This window comes from Mytilus californianus, unplaced genomic scaffold, assembly GCF_021869535.1.
Source record: "Mytilus californianus isolate M0D057914Y unplaced genomic scaffold, xbMytCali1.0.p SCAF_10, whole genome shotgun sequence".
NCBI lineage: Eukaryota > Metazoa > Mollusca > Bivalvia > Mytilida > Mytilidae > Mytilus > Mytilus californianus.
The window spans coordinates 18,602,939-18,621,672 of NW_026262582.1; the positions used below are offsets into that span (position 1 = coordinate 18,602,939).

At 31.0% G+C, this 18,734-nt stretch overlaps 1 protein-coding gene across 1 annotated transcript in view; it reads right to left on the bottom strand.

Annotated features, from left to right (window-relative positions):
* Positions 1 to 18,734, bottom strand: part of LOC127717706 (chitin synthase chs-1-like) — a 75,506-nt gene that overhangs the window by 28,830 nt on the left and 27,942 nt on the right. The window contains exons 9-15 of the mRNA XM_052223468.1: positions 14,496 to 14,571; positions 14,140 to 14,270; positions 13,801 to 13,877; positions 10,335 to 10,443; positions 8,583 to 8,736; positions 6,733 to 6,940; positions 4,518 to 4,727 (exon numbers count right to left, since the gene is read on the bottom strand). Coding sequence (XP_052079428.1) covers positions 4,518 to 4,727; positions 6,733 to 6,940; positions 8,583 to 8,736; positions 10,335 to 10,443; positions 13,801 to 13,877; positions 14,140 to 14,270; positions 14,496 to 14,571 — 965 coding nt within the window. The remainder of the gene's footprint in view (positions 1 to 4,517; positions 4,728 to 6,732; positions 6,941 to 8,582; positions 8,737 to 10,334; positions 10,444 to 13,800; positions 13,878 to 14,139; positions 14,271 to 14,495; positions 14,572 to 18,734) is intronic.

The following is an 18,734-nucleotide window of genomic DNA, read 5'->3' on the forward strand; positions in this document are numbered from 1 at the left end:
AAATAGACAATTATGATGTCATTGTTATGTTGACTATTTCTGAACAATAGTTTTTACAAATTGGTCGCCTTTCCTTTTGACTCCTGTGAAATGTTTTTTTTTCAGCATTTTTTTAAGCAAAAACTGTTACTGTATCTTTTCTGCTAATTTTTGTGTGTCTATTTATTTGTATTACAATTCTTTATAGTGACTGGTACTCTACGTGTGACTGTGGTATAAAAATATGGTCACTTGATATTCTTTCCAAAACCAGTACAAACACTCACCAAAGTGTGCAATCAATTTGTTTGGTTTGAATGTATGTATTCGAAACATCTTTTTTTTAGATTTCTGACGTCAAATCCGATTCCTCGGGTGAAACTACTTTTGAAGGAGTCAATGGAAGTTCCGTTGCAAGGGTTCAATTTTGTCGTCTCAATCTTATACTTAGTTAAAAATTATTTTATAGTTTCATTCTAAATATCCCAACCTTCATCACAACCGACCTTTTTCACGGCACCTTCCTATTGTATTGATTGTTAGTTAGTTTTGGTCTATTAACATGCATTCAATATTTACCATTGAACGTATAGTAAACATATATCAATCAAATAATCATAGTAACTGGATGGGTTAAACAAATACTGCTCAAGATAAACAGTTGGGTTTGAATAGGTCTTACACATGTATATCATGAAACCAAAATTTTGCCAGACGCATGCTTCGACAAGATAAGACTCAAAAGTGGGGTTTCAATAAAAAAATTGAAAGGAAATTGACAACTGAAGTACATTGTACCAAAATATTTCTATAAATATATACAAATACTGCTAAGGCAATATATCAACGACATTAAATGTGAACAAAAAAGTCTAACTACAGAATATTAAGAGATGAATAATGAATACTGAAATAGTTTATATTTCAGTATTCATTTTGAATAGTGAATAATGAAATAAAAAAAAAAAATATGACACTTGACACTATATCCCGTTTTTCTGAAATCTTGACAAATTTTCAAATCAATATAAGGAAAAAAAAAATCAAAACACTCTTTGAAATTTTTATCTTTATCAATTTTTAAGTTTCGGAGGATAAACTAGTGGGTTTTCCTAACTATTTTTAACAGAAATTCCTTGGTTTAATGTATGGATAACCTAAATACCAAAACATATATATAAAAATCCTTTACATTGTCTTTTTTTAATTTTCACTGGAACTTTCTATTCTTCATCCCCTGAATATAGATATAACCTTCAATTGTGCAGCAATGACCATTAAAGGGGTTACGGAGAACGTAAATGCCAAAATACGCGTGAAAATGAAGATATAGCCAATTTTGAATAATGGAATGGACTGCTGCGAGCTTTCAGCCCCTAATTACAGATATACCTAACACCATTTTCGACAGCTTATCAATATAGTAAATATGTTCCCCAACGTATATTAGAGAAGTAACGGAGGACATAAATGTCGAAATACGCGTGAACATTAAGAAATAGCTGATTTTGAATAATGGAATAGACTGCTCCGACCTGACTGCCTTTAATTACAAAAAACTGTTTGAGCATTTGAAAGCTTATTGATAGAGGGACAAAATGGCTATAAATAAAATGTGCCGCAATGACCATTAGAGGGGTTACGGAGGACCTAAATGCCAAAATACGCGTGAAAATTAAGAAATAGCAAATTTTGAATAATGAAATGGATATTTGGAATAATGGAATGGACTTCTGCGACCCTTCCGTCCCTAATTACAGCTATATCTTATACCTCATTCGAAAGCTTATCAATAGAGGAACAAAAGGTAAATAGTTAATATTTTCCGTAACGTATATTAGAGGAGTAACGGAGGACATAAATGTCGAAATACGCGTGAGCATTAAGATATAGCTTATTTTGAATTATTGAATAGACTGTTTCGACCCGCTTGTCTTTAATTACAGAAAACTATGTACACCATTTGAACGCTTATTGATAGAGGAACAAAATGGTTATAAACATCATGTGCCGCAATGACCATTAGAGGGGTTACGGAGGACCGAAATGTGAAAATTAAGAAATAGCAAATTTTGAATAATGGAATGGATATTTTGAAAATGGAATGGACTGCTGCGACCCTTCAGTCCCTAATTACAGCTATATCTTATACCTCATTCGAAAGCTTATCAATAGAGGAACAAGAGGTATACAGTGAATATTTTTCATTACGTAACCCCTCTTATGGTCATTGCGGCACATATTGTTTAAATCCATTTTGTTCCTCTATAAATAAGCTTTCATAATGTGTATAATCTTTCTGTAATTAGGGGCTGGCGGGTCGCAGCAGTCCATTCCATTATTCCACATAAGCTTTTTCTTAATGTTCACGCATATTTCGACATTTAGGTTCTCCGTTCCTCCTCTAATAGTCGTTGCGGAACATATTTACTATCTACATTTTGTTCCTCTATTGATGACTTTTTGAATGAGGTATAAGATATATCTGTAATTAGCGCTGAGGGGTCGCAGCAGTCCATTCCATTATTCAAAATATCCATTACACTATTAAAAATTGGCTATTTCCTAATTTTCATTTAGGTCCTCCGTAACCCCTTATGGTCATTACGGTCCAATCGACAAGTTATATCTATAACCATGAGGTTAAAAATAGCAAAGGTTCAGTGAAAATTAAAAAAAAAGACGATGTAAAATAATTTTTATATATATTTTGGTATTCAGGTCATCCATACATTAAACCAAGGAATTTCTGTTAAAAATAGTTAGGGAAACCCACTAGTTTATTCTCTGAAACAAAACAAAAATATACTAGTGTCAGAGTCAAAAATATATTTGTTATTTCATTATTCACTTGTGAACTTGAATACTGAAATATAAACTATTTTATTATTCATTATTCATCACATAACACTGAACAGTGAATAATGAACTATTTCATTATTCAAATTTGAATTTTAAACAATGAAAAATGAACAATTAATGTACTTCAGCACGAGTAGACAACCTTAGTGGTTAGACTAGGTCAACATGTTTGATTGATAACAGAAGTTGCATTATAAACCTTCCACGTCAATCAGCAGTCGTTCCTTAAAAAACGAAACAAAAAACCAGCAACACAACAACTAACGTGACACATTTGAGATTGACTAATTAGGTACAATGTAGAGGGATGAACTCAATTATATGCATTCACAAAACTTTCTTTCGGTTTAATTTAACCATATGTCGGTAATTAGAATAAAATAAAAATGTATAGTTCCTATGCAAATATGATTGTTTAAACAAAGAAATGGAAAACCTGTACATACTTATTCAAACAAGGTGGCTTCTACATGATGCTCACAAAAAATAACAAAGCTGTTGGTTGAAAACTCCAAAAATAACATTGCTGTATCATATATTCTCGTATAAAATACTTCACTGCAAGTAATATAATTTAAAGTGACCAAGTTCAAGCATTTAACGTACGTCAAACTTAATAAAAATATAGACAATGTCAATGTGCACTTGCATCTAAAATATGAATATCTGAAATGATGGCAATGTTTCTTTTTGCAAACGTGCTGTTTAAAACAAAACTATTGTACAACCAGTTCTAATGGACAGTTGGAATCATCAAATGTTTATTGACAATATCACGATTTGTTAAACCGTGAAATAGAATATGTGTGTCGGATGATGATCATATTTTTTCTCATAATCCCGATCTCGTTTTTTTTTTATATTTCAACGGAAGCAACTGATCACAAGATATTTTCTATCCATAAATAACTCAAAGACTGTTTAGTGTTTTTGGTGTGCCTTGCGGTTCTTGATCTTGTTTTATGTGAGGTATTGTGTGTTTGTATTTGTCCTTTTGTTCTTCTTTTGAATTATGAATTTAATGGACTAAGGAAGCTTTGATTGTTCATTCAGTATAACATGTTTTAACCACTGTCTGTAGATAAGCAACTGTAAGCAAGTGACAGGGAAAATTCACCCAATTTAAAATGGTTTATTGTTGTTAAACCCTTAAGAGCTCATGTTTTAAACTGAAGTATGGTGTGCAAAAGAAAGATCTTTAAACTTGTTATAGATGGGTTATTGTCGGCGCATGGTCAGGACATCATAGAATGCTGACTTATGTGTTTTTAAATTTTGTCAGTGTTTGAAACAATAAATAAAATTTCAATGTTTGTGCAGTATAATTTCGAAGACATTCGTTCATATTTAGTTAATACTTCCATTGTTCTACTTTTGTCCAATAAAGGATGAACTACATGCATATTTATCTCCAATTACAAATCTGTCCGGTATTCATTCAGTGACGATAACAACTATCACTAAAATACTTATCCTGCTTAAGATAGAAATGTTTTGGTTTTAACAGATATCATTGTGTTTTGAAATATTCATATCAAATACTTACTTGACCTAATGCATCATACACTTTTTTCTCATTCTGTATTTCGTTATTTTCAAGAGCAATTGTCTTAAAATTGTTAGCGTTTCAATATCATAAGGATTAATATTTACAAGGGCTTAAAATGTCACACTACCTAAATCATATTGAATACTATGATGAGCTGTGTTTGCAAATGTTGTGTACTTTTTTAAAACCTCTGGATGCATTAGAGCGGAACCCCGAAATAGACTGAAGCAACCTTGATTGCTTAACATGGTTAAGACGCAACCAAATGTATGTTCTGTTGATTTTTGCAACCAATGACCAATTGCATATTCAAACTTCTGATACCATACCATTGGCCCTGAAAAGATATACAGTAAAGGTTTCATGGTCGAAAATGCTAGCGAATAAAAGCAACGTTATTAAAATAAAATGATACCAACAATTTAATTAAAATAACGGATTCTAGCATTTCTTTGATTGACTGATTGATGTTTGTTTTACGTCAAATTAATGCAAATATCCATATATTTCGGTCGGCGAAAGCTATTTTACATTTTAAAAAAAGAGAAAATCAGACAACAGATCTCTCAATATACAAGTGTACTTTAACTTTCGGTTTAGCACAATTATTCATTTACCAATAAGAATCATTGATGTGAAAGAAATTGAAATCAGTTAAAACTAAATTATGGAACATACTCCATTTTTTTTAAAAAGTGAAACAACTGTTTGAACTGGAATAATGTTACCACAATCAAACATATTATTTACATTAAAATGTTTTCTCCAAATATCTAAAAAGTCAGTACATTAAATGAAAACATGCTTTTAAATTGTATACTTGCAATCACTTATTTGAGTGTAAAACGATGGTTAATGTCTAACAACTTCGTACTTCATTTGGTCTGGAACTTTGTTTAATTCTAGCGTAAGTGATGGGTCTTTCGTGGACGAAGCGTGCGTATTGCGTACAACATTATAAACCAGGTATCTTTGATGAGTTTGTTTTCACAGACAATGCGCAGAATTTATTTTCGTTTTTAGTTGGTAGGTATATTTTCAATTTATGAATTTTAGATTGGCCTCAAACATCATATAAAAGACATAAATGTCGCATTACGCATCTGGCGGAGTGACATCAATTTTATCAAAGTTACGAAATAATACTCAAATGGTTGAAAAATGTTTCAATCGGATAAGAAGGCTCAGGAAGTCAGGAATCTAATGTTCAGTAGTTGTCGTTTGAAGATGTGGTTCACAAGTATTTCTCGTTTTTCGTTTTTATATAGATTAGACCGTTGTTTTTTTCGTTTGAATAGTTTTACACAGGTCATTTTGGGGCCCGTTATAGCTTGCTGTTCAGTGTGAGCCAATTCTCCGTGTTCAAGACCGTACTTTGACCTATAATGGTTTACTTTTACAAATTGTGACTTGGATGGAGATTTGTCTCATTTGAACTCATACCACATCTTCTTTATATTTATTTAAAGAACGGTTTACATGGTAGAAATTGATTAAAGTTTAAAAAAATAAACTGTCTGAAGAAACACAATGATAATGAGATTACGATTTCTAAGGTTCATATTATTTCAAATGGATCCTTTTATATTTACATATACTGTATGAGTTTTTTTCTCATTGTTGAAGAGCTTATTGTTGCCTCAAATTGCTTACATACAATACATTTTAACTTTTTTGGAAAGTTGTCTCATTGACAATAATACCCATCTTCAATTTTATTCCAATGTAAAAACAATGCATAAAAAAAAAAAAAAAAAATTAAATTGGTTTATCTTTTGGTATTTTTTTGGTTACCACTTTTGCTACAATCATTTTCTTCAAATCAACTTAAAATTTTCAAATGTTTATAACATCTCTTTGACATAACAAGTGACATTTCTTCTGCACTTAAGTCACCATTAAATGCATGAAATATCGACAAAAAAATTGAGAATGGAAAAGAGGAATGTGTTAAAGAGACAACAACCCAACCAAAGAGCAGAAAACAGCCGAAGGCTACCAATGGGTCAACACAGCGAGAAAATCCCGTACCCAATCATTTACCAAATTTTTAAAAGCTTATATATCATATCTCCTTTCGTGTATTACCACATATAAGTGAAGACAAAACCAGTTTACATATACAGTCAACTTATAACCCCTAAATAGGTGTTGTAAGGTTTCGTTTTGCTGAGCAAGATAGTGTTGTCAACCTTAACCTTAACGATGCCGCGTTTTGTATCTATACAAACACGCAGTCAATTTAACAACTATTATGAGGATGTGTTCACACCCAGTTCACTCTAGATGTTTATGCTTATGAAAAAAAAAAAATCTCTTCTATTTTGTGCGTTAAAATAAACCTGTTCCTTTAGGATGAATCCTTCCACATGCTGCTCCAATTAATTTAGACTTGCTCATACGTCTAATTAAATTACGTACATCTTCGGGTTTGAAATCAACGTCACCATCAAGCGTTAAGATATATGTATTTTCCAATGCAGCTTTCTTCCCTAACTCACCGTGATTTTCATGAATACACCATTTTAAAATATAATACATGTACATAACCTGTTGATAGAATACAACATACATAAGTTATAATGGATTCTATTGTTTAAGATGTTACTATGGTAAAGATTAGTTCTCTTATTTTCGTTTTAGCATTTACATAATCATATTGAATGGGTTATGCGATAAAACTACATTATGTTACAAATGTAGCTAATTTTACTTTTTTGGACTGAAAGGTTCCTTTGGTCCACTCATACAAGCTGAACATCTACCAGCTCGTTCGGCATGTCCGTGTCTTGTGAAACGTTTTGGATGTCTGTGAACATAAACGTTCTATCACTGGTAAATGTTTTTGTTTAGGATTTCGTTACCAAAGATATGTAAAACCACAACTTAATTATTTCATTGATACAAAGATTTTGCTAACAAACGGGATACATATATCATATCCTACTTTTAATGGTGATGTTTAATTTAATGATTATATAGTCCATAAATTTGGATACGATTCGTTTAAATTTATTGATCCTTCAAATAAACTTTTCTAGACTGTTACAGTTTAGCACTGTGTTGAAAGCTTTGAATAGTGTTTATATTGGAACAAGTATTGATTTTGTTGTCAATGAATATTGAAATATTACTTGTAATTCCTATGATGATAGACGGATGCTGCTCACGAGTAATCTTCCCTTTGTAAATTTTACGGTGAACTGTTAAGGAGAATCCGTTTCACATTTGACAACGAATATATTCCAAATGTCATAACCGTCATCCCGTCCCCTCTTCTCCGAATGTGACATACCGAATTAGATTTTTTACAAGATGTGTACAAACGCAAGCTACACGAAAGATCTGCTTACCCTTCCAGAGCTCATGAGATCACCGTACGTGTACTGTACTTTTTCCGAATGTCTTTTTCATTTTGAGCCATGATGTTGTCAATTTGTTTTCGATTTTTGCGTTTGAATGAATGTCACTTTGGTATTTTTCGCCTTTTTTTTTAGATAGTACTGTTATACAGATAACCATGAACGTGTCTACATTCTGTCGTTGACATCGTTTTGACATTGTACTGAACTCATGTTTGTCTATATCTATTTATGATGTCCCCAAAATTAATCCATTTGATGTGTAATGTTTTGTGTTTCAGTCCTAGATAGATGCTTTTTATTAGTTGTTATTGACTTTCAATTATCTTTTATTATTTGTGAGTACTCTCAGATCTCTACTTTGTGTGCTAAGTGTTTTTTAATTGCTTTTGTGCTTTGAATCGATCTGTTGAGTAAGACGGGATCACAGAGTTTGTTCATATATTGTACATTTACACAACTGTATGTGTATTGTTTTGTACATTAATAAACCATACTATAAGTGTTCCCGTTTATATTGTTTTAATGTTTGGGCTCTTTTAAAGTTTGGTCTACCCATTGATGAAGGCTGTTTTTAGTCTCTAATGGGGAGTTGGCTCACTAGCAATTTTAACACATCTGCTTTTCTTTTCAATAGCTGTCTTGTTGTCTAATTCCTGTGTTCAGCATATAGGCATCAACCTTCATTTGTTATTGTCTCATTTTATTAGATTCGGTTACAGCCGTCGACGGAATACACATAAGGTAAAAACATTTTTAAAATATAAACAAGACGAAATAGATAGAAATTAAAGTTATTCACCGTTTCATAAGGTTTTGATTTCTTATACCTGATTCCATCGTTTCTTCCAACGAATTTTTGTTTTATCCTTTAGGTGAGCAATTAGTTTATTTCCGCCCGGTAAAATCCAACAAATTTGTGCGCCATAGGGAGTTCTATGCATATAACCATCAGTCAACGTAATATTCCTACCATGAATAAAGCTGAAAATTAAGTAAACAAAAAGATAAAAGATTGTTCTCTGAAAGAATAATGGCATATTGGAACTAAAATTTGCTTTTTGCTTCTTTAAATCAAACTGGCTGCCTTTCTATAAATCTGATTAAAAATACAAAGACATGTGAACATTGCATACTAAAGACTTACATTTTTGTATTATATGAATGTACTGTATTTTTCAAGGCTAAAAAAGAAAAACCAGACAGACGGACAGACAAACAATAGTTCACAAATCACAACACAGAAAACTAAAGAATAAACAACACGAATCCCACCAAAAAAAAAATTAATGAAATCACAATCGAAATGCATAGCTTATAGATATTGGGTATAAAATGCACGTAATACTTGGTATCCCCGTCAGTGAACAGTATTTTTATGGATCAAAAACTCCCATACAAACCATTTGAAAGGGATGTATAAAACATAGAAACGTAAGACGCATACGAACAAAAGGTACCTAAAAAGGAACAGCCAAATTCATATAGGGTCAAATATGACTGAGAGGTGGAACATTATTTTGTTAATATTTTCTTAATTCATCAACTGGGAATTTCAGAATGGTTGATTTTAAATCATGCAATTACTGACTACAAAGATGATGACAACATCGGAGATTAACAATCATCCAGCAGCGGTATTGAATCATTGCTAGTTAATGCAAATATTTGTTTATACATTTTGTGTGTCTAAAGTGCGTCTTTTTTATTTAATTTCATCGGAAGTTTAAGACCTAAGCATCTGAATGTCATGGATATATAAATACGTAAATAATTAGAGGTACTATTAATGAAAGGAACATACATGTAAACAGAAAATCTAATTTTAGCTGAGATAAACGTTCCCTCTTTAACGTCATAATCAAGAAATTGTATAATGGTGAGGCATAACCAATATCAAAACCAAAACACAACCGCGACAATAAATTTCGTTTATCAAAATTGCCTTTTTCTGGAGATAACTTTATTTTTTCCCTCCAGTTTAATTCATTAACATATATAACTCTCTTTTAATTACATATGCAAACAGTTTGGACAATGATTATTTCTATATGATTGTTGGATGGAGATATTTACAATAGATGAACATACAATGGTATTTTTCTGTTCACGATTCAGGCAGTCAATTTATTACTTTTTTGATCATTTTTAAATTCTTTATTATTTCCACACGTGTGATTTATCAAATATTATTCAAAAGGAAATACTACTCCTTCACTACCCAGAAAAACAAAATCAAATTGACATTTTGTGAATAACAGTAAAATGAAACCCAAAACTATATGCTTTTTCTTTTTATGATTTTTGCTCACGTATCTTGCATCATTAAGCCTTCGTCCTTTAGTCTCTCAGTCTTTTGACTTTTTGCTCTTGTCTTTTAGTCACGCATTGTTCATATACTGGTAGTCTTTGTATGTGTACCGATCAGACCGACACTTACAATTGAGATATATTCAAATTAAATTGTCGTATTTGTTCCGTTATTTAATGTATTGTCTAGTTATTATAAATGTTTCTATTCATTTCAATATTTTTTTCATGCATGACATAATGGTTTTAGTAAATTAGGTAAAATATAGTACCTTCCAGCCGTGTAAATGCAGGCGATGAAATTTTTAACATAGCTGTTTACGTTTGGATATTTTTCGTCTCCATCCAAAGGATCAAAGGCATCCTCAATGAAAACATGAGCTGGTTTATATAAAAACAATATAAACAAACATACCTATATTCAGTTTAAAACAAGAAAGATAAAACAAAGGGGGAAATCAAGATGTATCACACAGAAAACAGTATTTTACAGCTACATACGGACCAATCATATTAAGAAAAGACAAGTAAACGCCATGTGTATATTTTTGCGTGAGTACGCAAAGTTTTTGTGCATGTTTATTTTAATTTAAAACAAAATCTATATTAAACTATTTTTGTTACAAAGATGCTAGATTAATCGAATCCTAGGGAACTTTCAAGCGTTATAAATAAACACAGATTTATTTTTAAAATTGTTATGATGTCTTCCTTCTGTATGCATTTTTGATGCAAACTATATTTTTATTGTTTATGCAGATTATTGATTATAGCGGCAAATGTTAGTGACAAACCAAATGTAGATAATACATGTAGTTGAAAGTATAGAAATGTGTTATTTGCGAGCTTAAATCATAAATACAAAATCGTATTATTGACACTTAGGTGTCATGATTATTAACAACTACATGTAGTTTCGAGGATTTTTATTTTAGAATAAGTGCTGCTGATTGGTACACAATAAATATTTGTCATTGGTAGGTCGGCAATAAAAAAACACATTTTTAGAAAGAATAGGTTGTAGGGTTGACAAAGTTTGTTCACTACCTCATAATGTTTCGATCTTGCACTTTATAAATTCAGCTGTTTCACAAACCACGCATCTTTTATGGATAAAATTGTTATTCATAGATATTTGATTGTGTATACAAACTGCTTTCTAGTATAGAAACACAACTTTGGAATTTAACCAGTATAAATACAGTTAAAAGTAAAATTACAAAAATACTGAACTCCGAGGAAAATTCAAAACGGAAAGTTCCTAATCAAATGGCAAAATCAAATGATAAAACACATCAAACGAATGAACAACAACTGTCATATTCCTGACTTAGTACAGGCATTTGCAAATGTAGAAAATGGTGGATTGAACCTGGTTTTATAGCACTTAACCTGTCACTTGTACGACAGTCGCATCACATTCCATTATATTGACAACGATGCGTGAACATAATGTCACAAATAGGTGTACAACAACAATAGTCAAATTGATATCTTATGAAGATTCAAAGTAGAGAGAGGGGCAGAACAAAGGTTAAGTATAAATTTAATCTCATTTTGGGACATATAAATGTTGAAAATAAGCATCATCGCCCCATGTTATGAATTTACTAAAAAATATATAAAAAAAATCCATTTAAAAAGAATATATTTGCAAGAAACCTCATTTCAAAAGTAAAGCGTAAGTCCGAATTTTTAAAATGCAATAAGTATGATGTTAGTTAACCATGTGTTTTGTCATTAAATTGATGTACTTGTGACGTCATAAACATGAGAAACTTTGTGAATTTAACATAATTTTGGAATATTATCAATAGTTATTTTTTCGTAAATCATTTTGTTATAAATAACATGATTAAGGTAGTCATTTTTTGCCTTTTGTATTGTTTCGCGTTTTGCATGCCGGAATCGTTTATAGCTGTCTATGCTATATGTTTTTCTCACTGTTGAAGGCCGCGCAGTGACCTATGAATGCTTACATCTCCACTTCATTTGATCGTTAGTTTGACAATCACAATCATACCCAATTTCCTTTTTTTATTATATAAAATGAAATCTATTCCTGTTCTGGTCCGTATAACTATAAAAACTGAAGCAGATGCATTTGTTTTATTATTCTTTCAAAAATAATACAGTAAGCAATAAATGCACATACTCAAACAATAATAATAATTGAAGTTTACAGGTCTGTTTATTCGGAATACAAGATATACTCCTATAACAAATGCTAAAAAAATGTTTGATAATTATATCAAAATCATTTGAAAATAGTATACACCTTCCATGTATATTTTAAAAAACTAAAATAATGAAAATACCAAACTCCAAGGAAAATTGAAATCGGAAAGTCCCTTAACAAAAAGCAAAATCAAAAGCTCAAAATCATAAAAACGAATGGAAAACAACAGTCATTAAGCCGACTTTGGACAGGCATTTCATTATGTAGAAAATGGTGGATTAAACCTGGTTTATAGCTAGCTAAATATTTCATTTGTATTACAAACTCATAAAACTCCATTATAATAAAAACAATGTGTGAACAAATCAATTAGTCATAAAAGGTAAAAATGTCTCCAAATAGGGGTACAGAACATGTTCCAAAATTATGAATTGCTGGAGAACATTTCAAAATGTGTCGCACCAATGTGTTAGAATAGAGTATTACAGTAGTCCACGCAGTAAAAAATTATGTGGAACAATTAGGAAAATGAGGGGAAAAATCAGACATTTGTTTAAATACAGAAATACGCAAATGCAGTGCACAACAATGCTGTAAAGTTGGGAGAATAAAAAAAAAGTTGATGCATTTGATAATTTCAGAAAAACACGGGAATGGCGAAATCGCTGATCAGTTTTATACGCAACAAAGTTGAATATTTACAAATTAGCTTGTAAAACATTTCATAATGTTTTAACCCATGATATGAAAAAAAGGGACGATACAAACAAACAATGGAAAGAGACAAAACTAAAACGAAAAAGAGACACCGAGAAATACTCTAGACTGAAATAACATTGGATCAAAACAGACTCTTTTTGTTTACATTTATAAGAAGAAAAAAAATAAATATGAAATATGAAAGTGGAGATAATGCAAGCTGACAAAAAAAGAAAAATTCAGGAGATACATGGCATGGGTGTCAATTTGTTTACATACAAAATAAGAAGAAGACAATGAGATAACTATCCACAAGAGACCAACTATATTTAAGCGACTAAGGATAGATACACAAATAATGCTGCGTGATTTAACATAAAGAGGGCACAAAACTCACCTACTTTCCTGCAACAGTAGTGTAACAACCCAACATAAGTCAAACAAACAATACAAAATCAGTTGAAAAGAAATTAACTCATCACATTTAAACAAAAAGTAAAATTACGACTAACAAAAACATTAACCTCAATAAAGACGCAAAGTTCAGTTTAGAGAGCACTCGAGTATTGAATTACTGGAAAGCTTATTCGAAGCCAATAACAACTGTTATAAAAAATCATGTATCTAAGACTAAATTGTTGTATAAATTAAATAAGTTTTTTTCAGAAACACCATGTAACACTGTTTTTGTCTGATGATAATGCTGTAATGACGTAATGCTTATTTGGCCTTTAGGTATTTTTATGTGACCAAGGAATGGTTACATATACTAATGTTAGAGATTCACTCTTCCTATATGGTTTTGTAGTATGGATATATTGTTTGTTGGGTATTATCATATATCATAATAAGTAAGGTACCTTCAAGATCATAACTTTCCTCGGCATTATTCTTGTTATCAGAAAGCAGTCCAGCCTTAAATTGGTTTGCATCTAGCCTACAAGTGATATAAATACATGATTGATTGATATGTGTTAGCAGACGCCTGAGCGCACAGGCTATAACGCGACTAAGGAATCAAATTAGGAGAATGAACTCAAGAATACTGTTCAACCACAAAATTGTTTCATTTAAGGATATTTTGAATTTCTCCTCGAATTTAGATAACTATAACCAATAAACATGTTTTACCGCGCAAACGTTACATATAAGCTCAACCTATTAGATAAAGTACAAGAATCATATGAATTATAACTTACAAAAATAAAGACTTTAAATGCTTTGTCATTTCGGAAGATGTTTCGTGCCACATCGTTGTACAAGCGTATAACATCTTTCGTTTGTTTTTCCCTTCGCCGTCTTTCACTAGTGTGGTTTTGGTTTCAATGTTCTAGATTAAAATAGAAAACGACGATATAAGCAATAGATGTTCTCCTGAGAAAAACATAAGTTTGGTCAAATTAGATAAATATCAAAACAGATACTGATTTCGGCAATGTTACAAAGAAAATAGAATTCGCAAATAAAAGACAAAGAAAGAGAATCTTAAATTTCTAGTGATCACGTTTATTAAATAATAAATTTTGAAGAGATGGTCAGTGTTTTAAATAAATACCTTGTTAAATCTCTTCCGATTCAGCAACAGCGACAGGTCAATAAATAGTCCGCAGTAAAATGTTGATACAAACATCCTGTAAGTAAAGTTAATATAAACGAATAATATCATCTATTTTGTATATACCGGTAGATCTTGCATTTGTACTTTTACCTCTGACAGACATGAACCTTCCAAAGTTTAATGTGCAAATGCATTTGCTATGTACTTTTGAAAGCTAAGTTCTCCAAACAATAGAACATATACCTTACGCCAAAAATGTTCACAATATGTAATGTAATGCCAAAATGTTTTTAATAAACTGAATAAAATTTTAAAGACAAAACTCACAAAAGATACCAGGTGCAAAATAAGACTGAAGTAATCTTAACTAGGAATAGAAAAACCTTTTTTGTTATTTCTACAGTTTATAGCACGGTTATCTTGATCTTGAAGGAATAGATCACAGTGTTCAAGTATTGCAATAAAATCGTATGGGATCGTGACGGAAATCTTATCGAGACGAAACATACAAGGTAAATAATTAATCTAATTTATTGAATTATAAGGACACATTTCGAAAAAAAAACCCATTAAACTGTCTTTCAAAATAGCTAAATATAATGATCAATGTCTTAGAAAATCAGAGTTTGAATATTTCCGTTTTGCCATTTCTACTAAAGGAACATTGCTCTTCAACGTTTCAACGGCATAATCAATGTTAACACACATATTTTGTTTTCATTATATACATGAATGACTATATGACTTTCACGGAACGATGTCTTTTAATAGTTTAATATCAAAGTTATAAATGTTTCTCAAATTCTTTGAAGGTAACTAGATCTGAAATAAAAAAATCTTTTTTCTTTTGGCATGTTTGGTTAAATAAAAAAGATGAAATATCGTTTTTAGATAAGGAAAATTTTAGATACTTGATAACACGGGATGATGAGGGATGTGATAAAAACCTAATTCCTTTACAAATGAACAAATTCTGATTTTCATATCTACGTGCTAGGAATTTCACAACAATATTGTTTTAGTTATTTCTTCGAATTAAACAGTAGTTGTAAATAAAAAGAGGATTTATTATGAATCATAATTTCGAAAAAAAAACCAGTTTCTGTTCTACGACCGGTTTGAAATTTAACTAATTATACATTTACCGATTCTAAATAGGGATCACATCAACTTGGCGATCAAAATTCAAGTATAAAGTTGCATTCCGAATGGGTTGCAAAAACATCTAAGATATGCTATTGCTTGGGATCAAAGATCCTTAATATTTCGATAATATTAAAATAATGTAAACAATAAATTTAAAATAATGACCAACTTATGGATGATTTTGTGAACACTGAAATGCTGCTACTGGTCTGATGATACACTAAGGGAGGAAATCTCAGTATACATAAATATATTTTAAAAGATTTGATATGAGTGACAATGAGACAATTCTCTATACAAGTCACAATTAGTAAAAAGTAAACCACTATAGGCCAAAGTACGGTCTTTAACACAGAGACCTTGCTCACACCGAACAGCAAGCTATAATGGGCACCAAAATGACTTGTGTAAAACTATTCAAACAGGACACCCAGCGGTCTTATCTATAACAACGAGAAACGAGAAATACTTATAAACCACATCAACAAACGACAACCACTGAACAACAGGTTCCCGACTTAGGACAGGTGCAAAATAGAATTCATCAGGTTTAAACGTTTTTACAGGCACCAACACTCACCCTAACACTTAAGCAGTTTAATATTACGAAACAGAAAGACACACTATAGAATATCAAAAACAAAATAAACATACACTAAACGAAAAAATTGTATCTATTACACTATATAAATACAATGTTAATTAAAAAGCGGAAGATGTAAAACAATATCAGAAATACAACTACATAACCTTGGACAAAATGGCGTTAAGTAACATAAGTTACACAGGTAAATATAATAATTATGTTGTAACTAATATATGAAGTACGGACACATCTTTTTACAAAATAATTTCTAGTACATAGTACGATACTAAATAAACAAGAAAATACGATTTGCGAGTACTCGCAGTAACTGAAAGCTTGTTAAAAGCCAAATAATCAATAATAAAACATCATGCATCAGAGATTAAAATCAACCAAAACACATCCAAAGGATTTAGTGTTTTAACGCCATGGACAGTCAAAAAAGTAATGACTTGTGCAATACCGAAAAAAAAGTATCGACAGGCAGTATGATAGTTAGGATATATATTTATATATATATAAATATGAAACGTAATATTTCAAACCTTTTAACGTTTTTGTAGAAAATAAGGTGAAGTGCAAACCCCAAAAATCTATCTTGCAAATATATCGAACGCTTCAACCATTTGAAGTACATGTAACAATTGTAAAAAGAAATGATTTTTTTAATAATATATATAATAAAAATAAGAAGAAGATGTGGAATGATTGCATATGAGTCAACTATCAACCATGAGCATGTGTAGGTCAGTGTACCGTCTTCAAAGATGTGCAAAACTAATTGAAATTTTTTTATTTTAAAATGCATGGCATGATCTTAGGCAATCAATTTAGGTTGATTATCACTAAAATTCTTTCAAATAAAGCATAATATCAATATGTTTAAGATATTAACACTTTGACATCACTTTAATATCTGATTAATAATATTTAGTTTCTCATATATAATGATTAATTGGAATATGAACAATACAGATTCAAAACATGATGAATCTTTAATGATTTGCATAAGTTTATGTGTCGCCCTCTGTGTTTTTTAAAACAAGTGTAGTTTTGGTCTTATTGCACAGTTGTAAGTACGTTGAATCATTTCGACTTGTATATGTCTTTGCCTGATATTTTCGTCTGTCTATACTTTAACGGACATTTCACAGATTTAGAATTTTAATCACGACCTAATGGCACTGATTGACCACCGTTTCCTATTCTTTCACGATCATTATCTGGATACGCGAAATATGCATTTAATTTACAGAAAGCGAAACTATAAATGATATTTTATATAGGTTGCAACTTGGACGGTAAGACCCTTGGTGACAAGACATTTATAATGAATCAGGAAATAAATATTGTGATTTCGTAAACATTTTTTTCAGTGAGAAACTACATTGGGTCCGATTTAAAAAAGAATTAATCCAAAACATGTCAGAAATACTCAAAAGCAGATTCAATGACGTGTGTGTATTACATGTAACAATACTGTTACTTTTTCTTCCGGAATTCCATACATCTGACAATCATTTTCCCTCAATGTCCGTTTAACCAGTGTCGTTTGTGTTAATATTATGATAACTACAGGATTATTACTGAGAACTAGTCGTTAATCATCTGGAAATACAGATCTCGAAAGTGCTAATTATTAAGTTTTATCCGAATTTAAATTTACAAATAAATGAATGGATTGATCAGGTAGTGGTCAAATAATGATTCTTACATTTTGGGTACGAATCTGGTGCAAAAAGGAGGATGGACAATTCCATAGGTTATTTTTAGTAATTGGAGTATTGAACGTTAATCATATATCTAACCTAACGCTTTTGTTATGTTTCTCTTAGTGATTGCATACAAATTGCATTGTTGCCTTTCATATGTAATTTCTGCTTATTGTTAAGTCATTACTTTTCTCGTTTAATATAAAGATAAGAAGATATGGTATGATTGCCAATGGGACAACAAGAGACCAAAATGACAAATACATAATCAACTATCAGCTAATTATAAAGCCCTTAACAATTATCAAAACACATACTGCATAGTCACCTACGAAATGAAAACTGTAAAACAATTCAAACGAGAAAAAAATACTGATTAATGTTACAAAATAATGATTGAAAAACAAAAATGATATACAACGATAAACCACAACCACTGAATTACCTTCGCCTGACTCGGGACAGGCACATAATGTGGCGAAGTTAAACAAGTTTGAAGGCAAAGACGCCATAAACAGTCATAAAATACATGATCTTGTGTAATACCAATATACAGGTACCGACTTTTGGGATATGTAAACAGCGCAAGATGGTGCCAAGGAATACCACCAACCCAAAATGGGAAATGTAGGCAGTATATTAAGAAAATTCATGATTATTTAAAGAACAAAAATTATCAAGATAACGGTTAGTGTTGATGAATGTACCAATCAAATGCAATTTTGACAGATCTTTACTAGGTTTGTTCATCAAATGTGATCCATAACAGTACAAGAATAAATCTGTTATTAC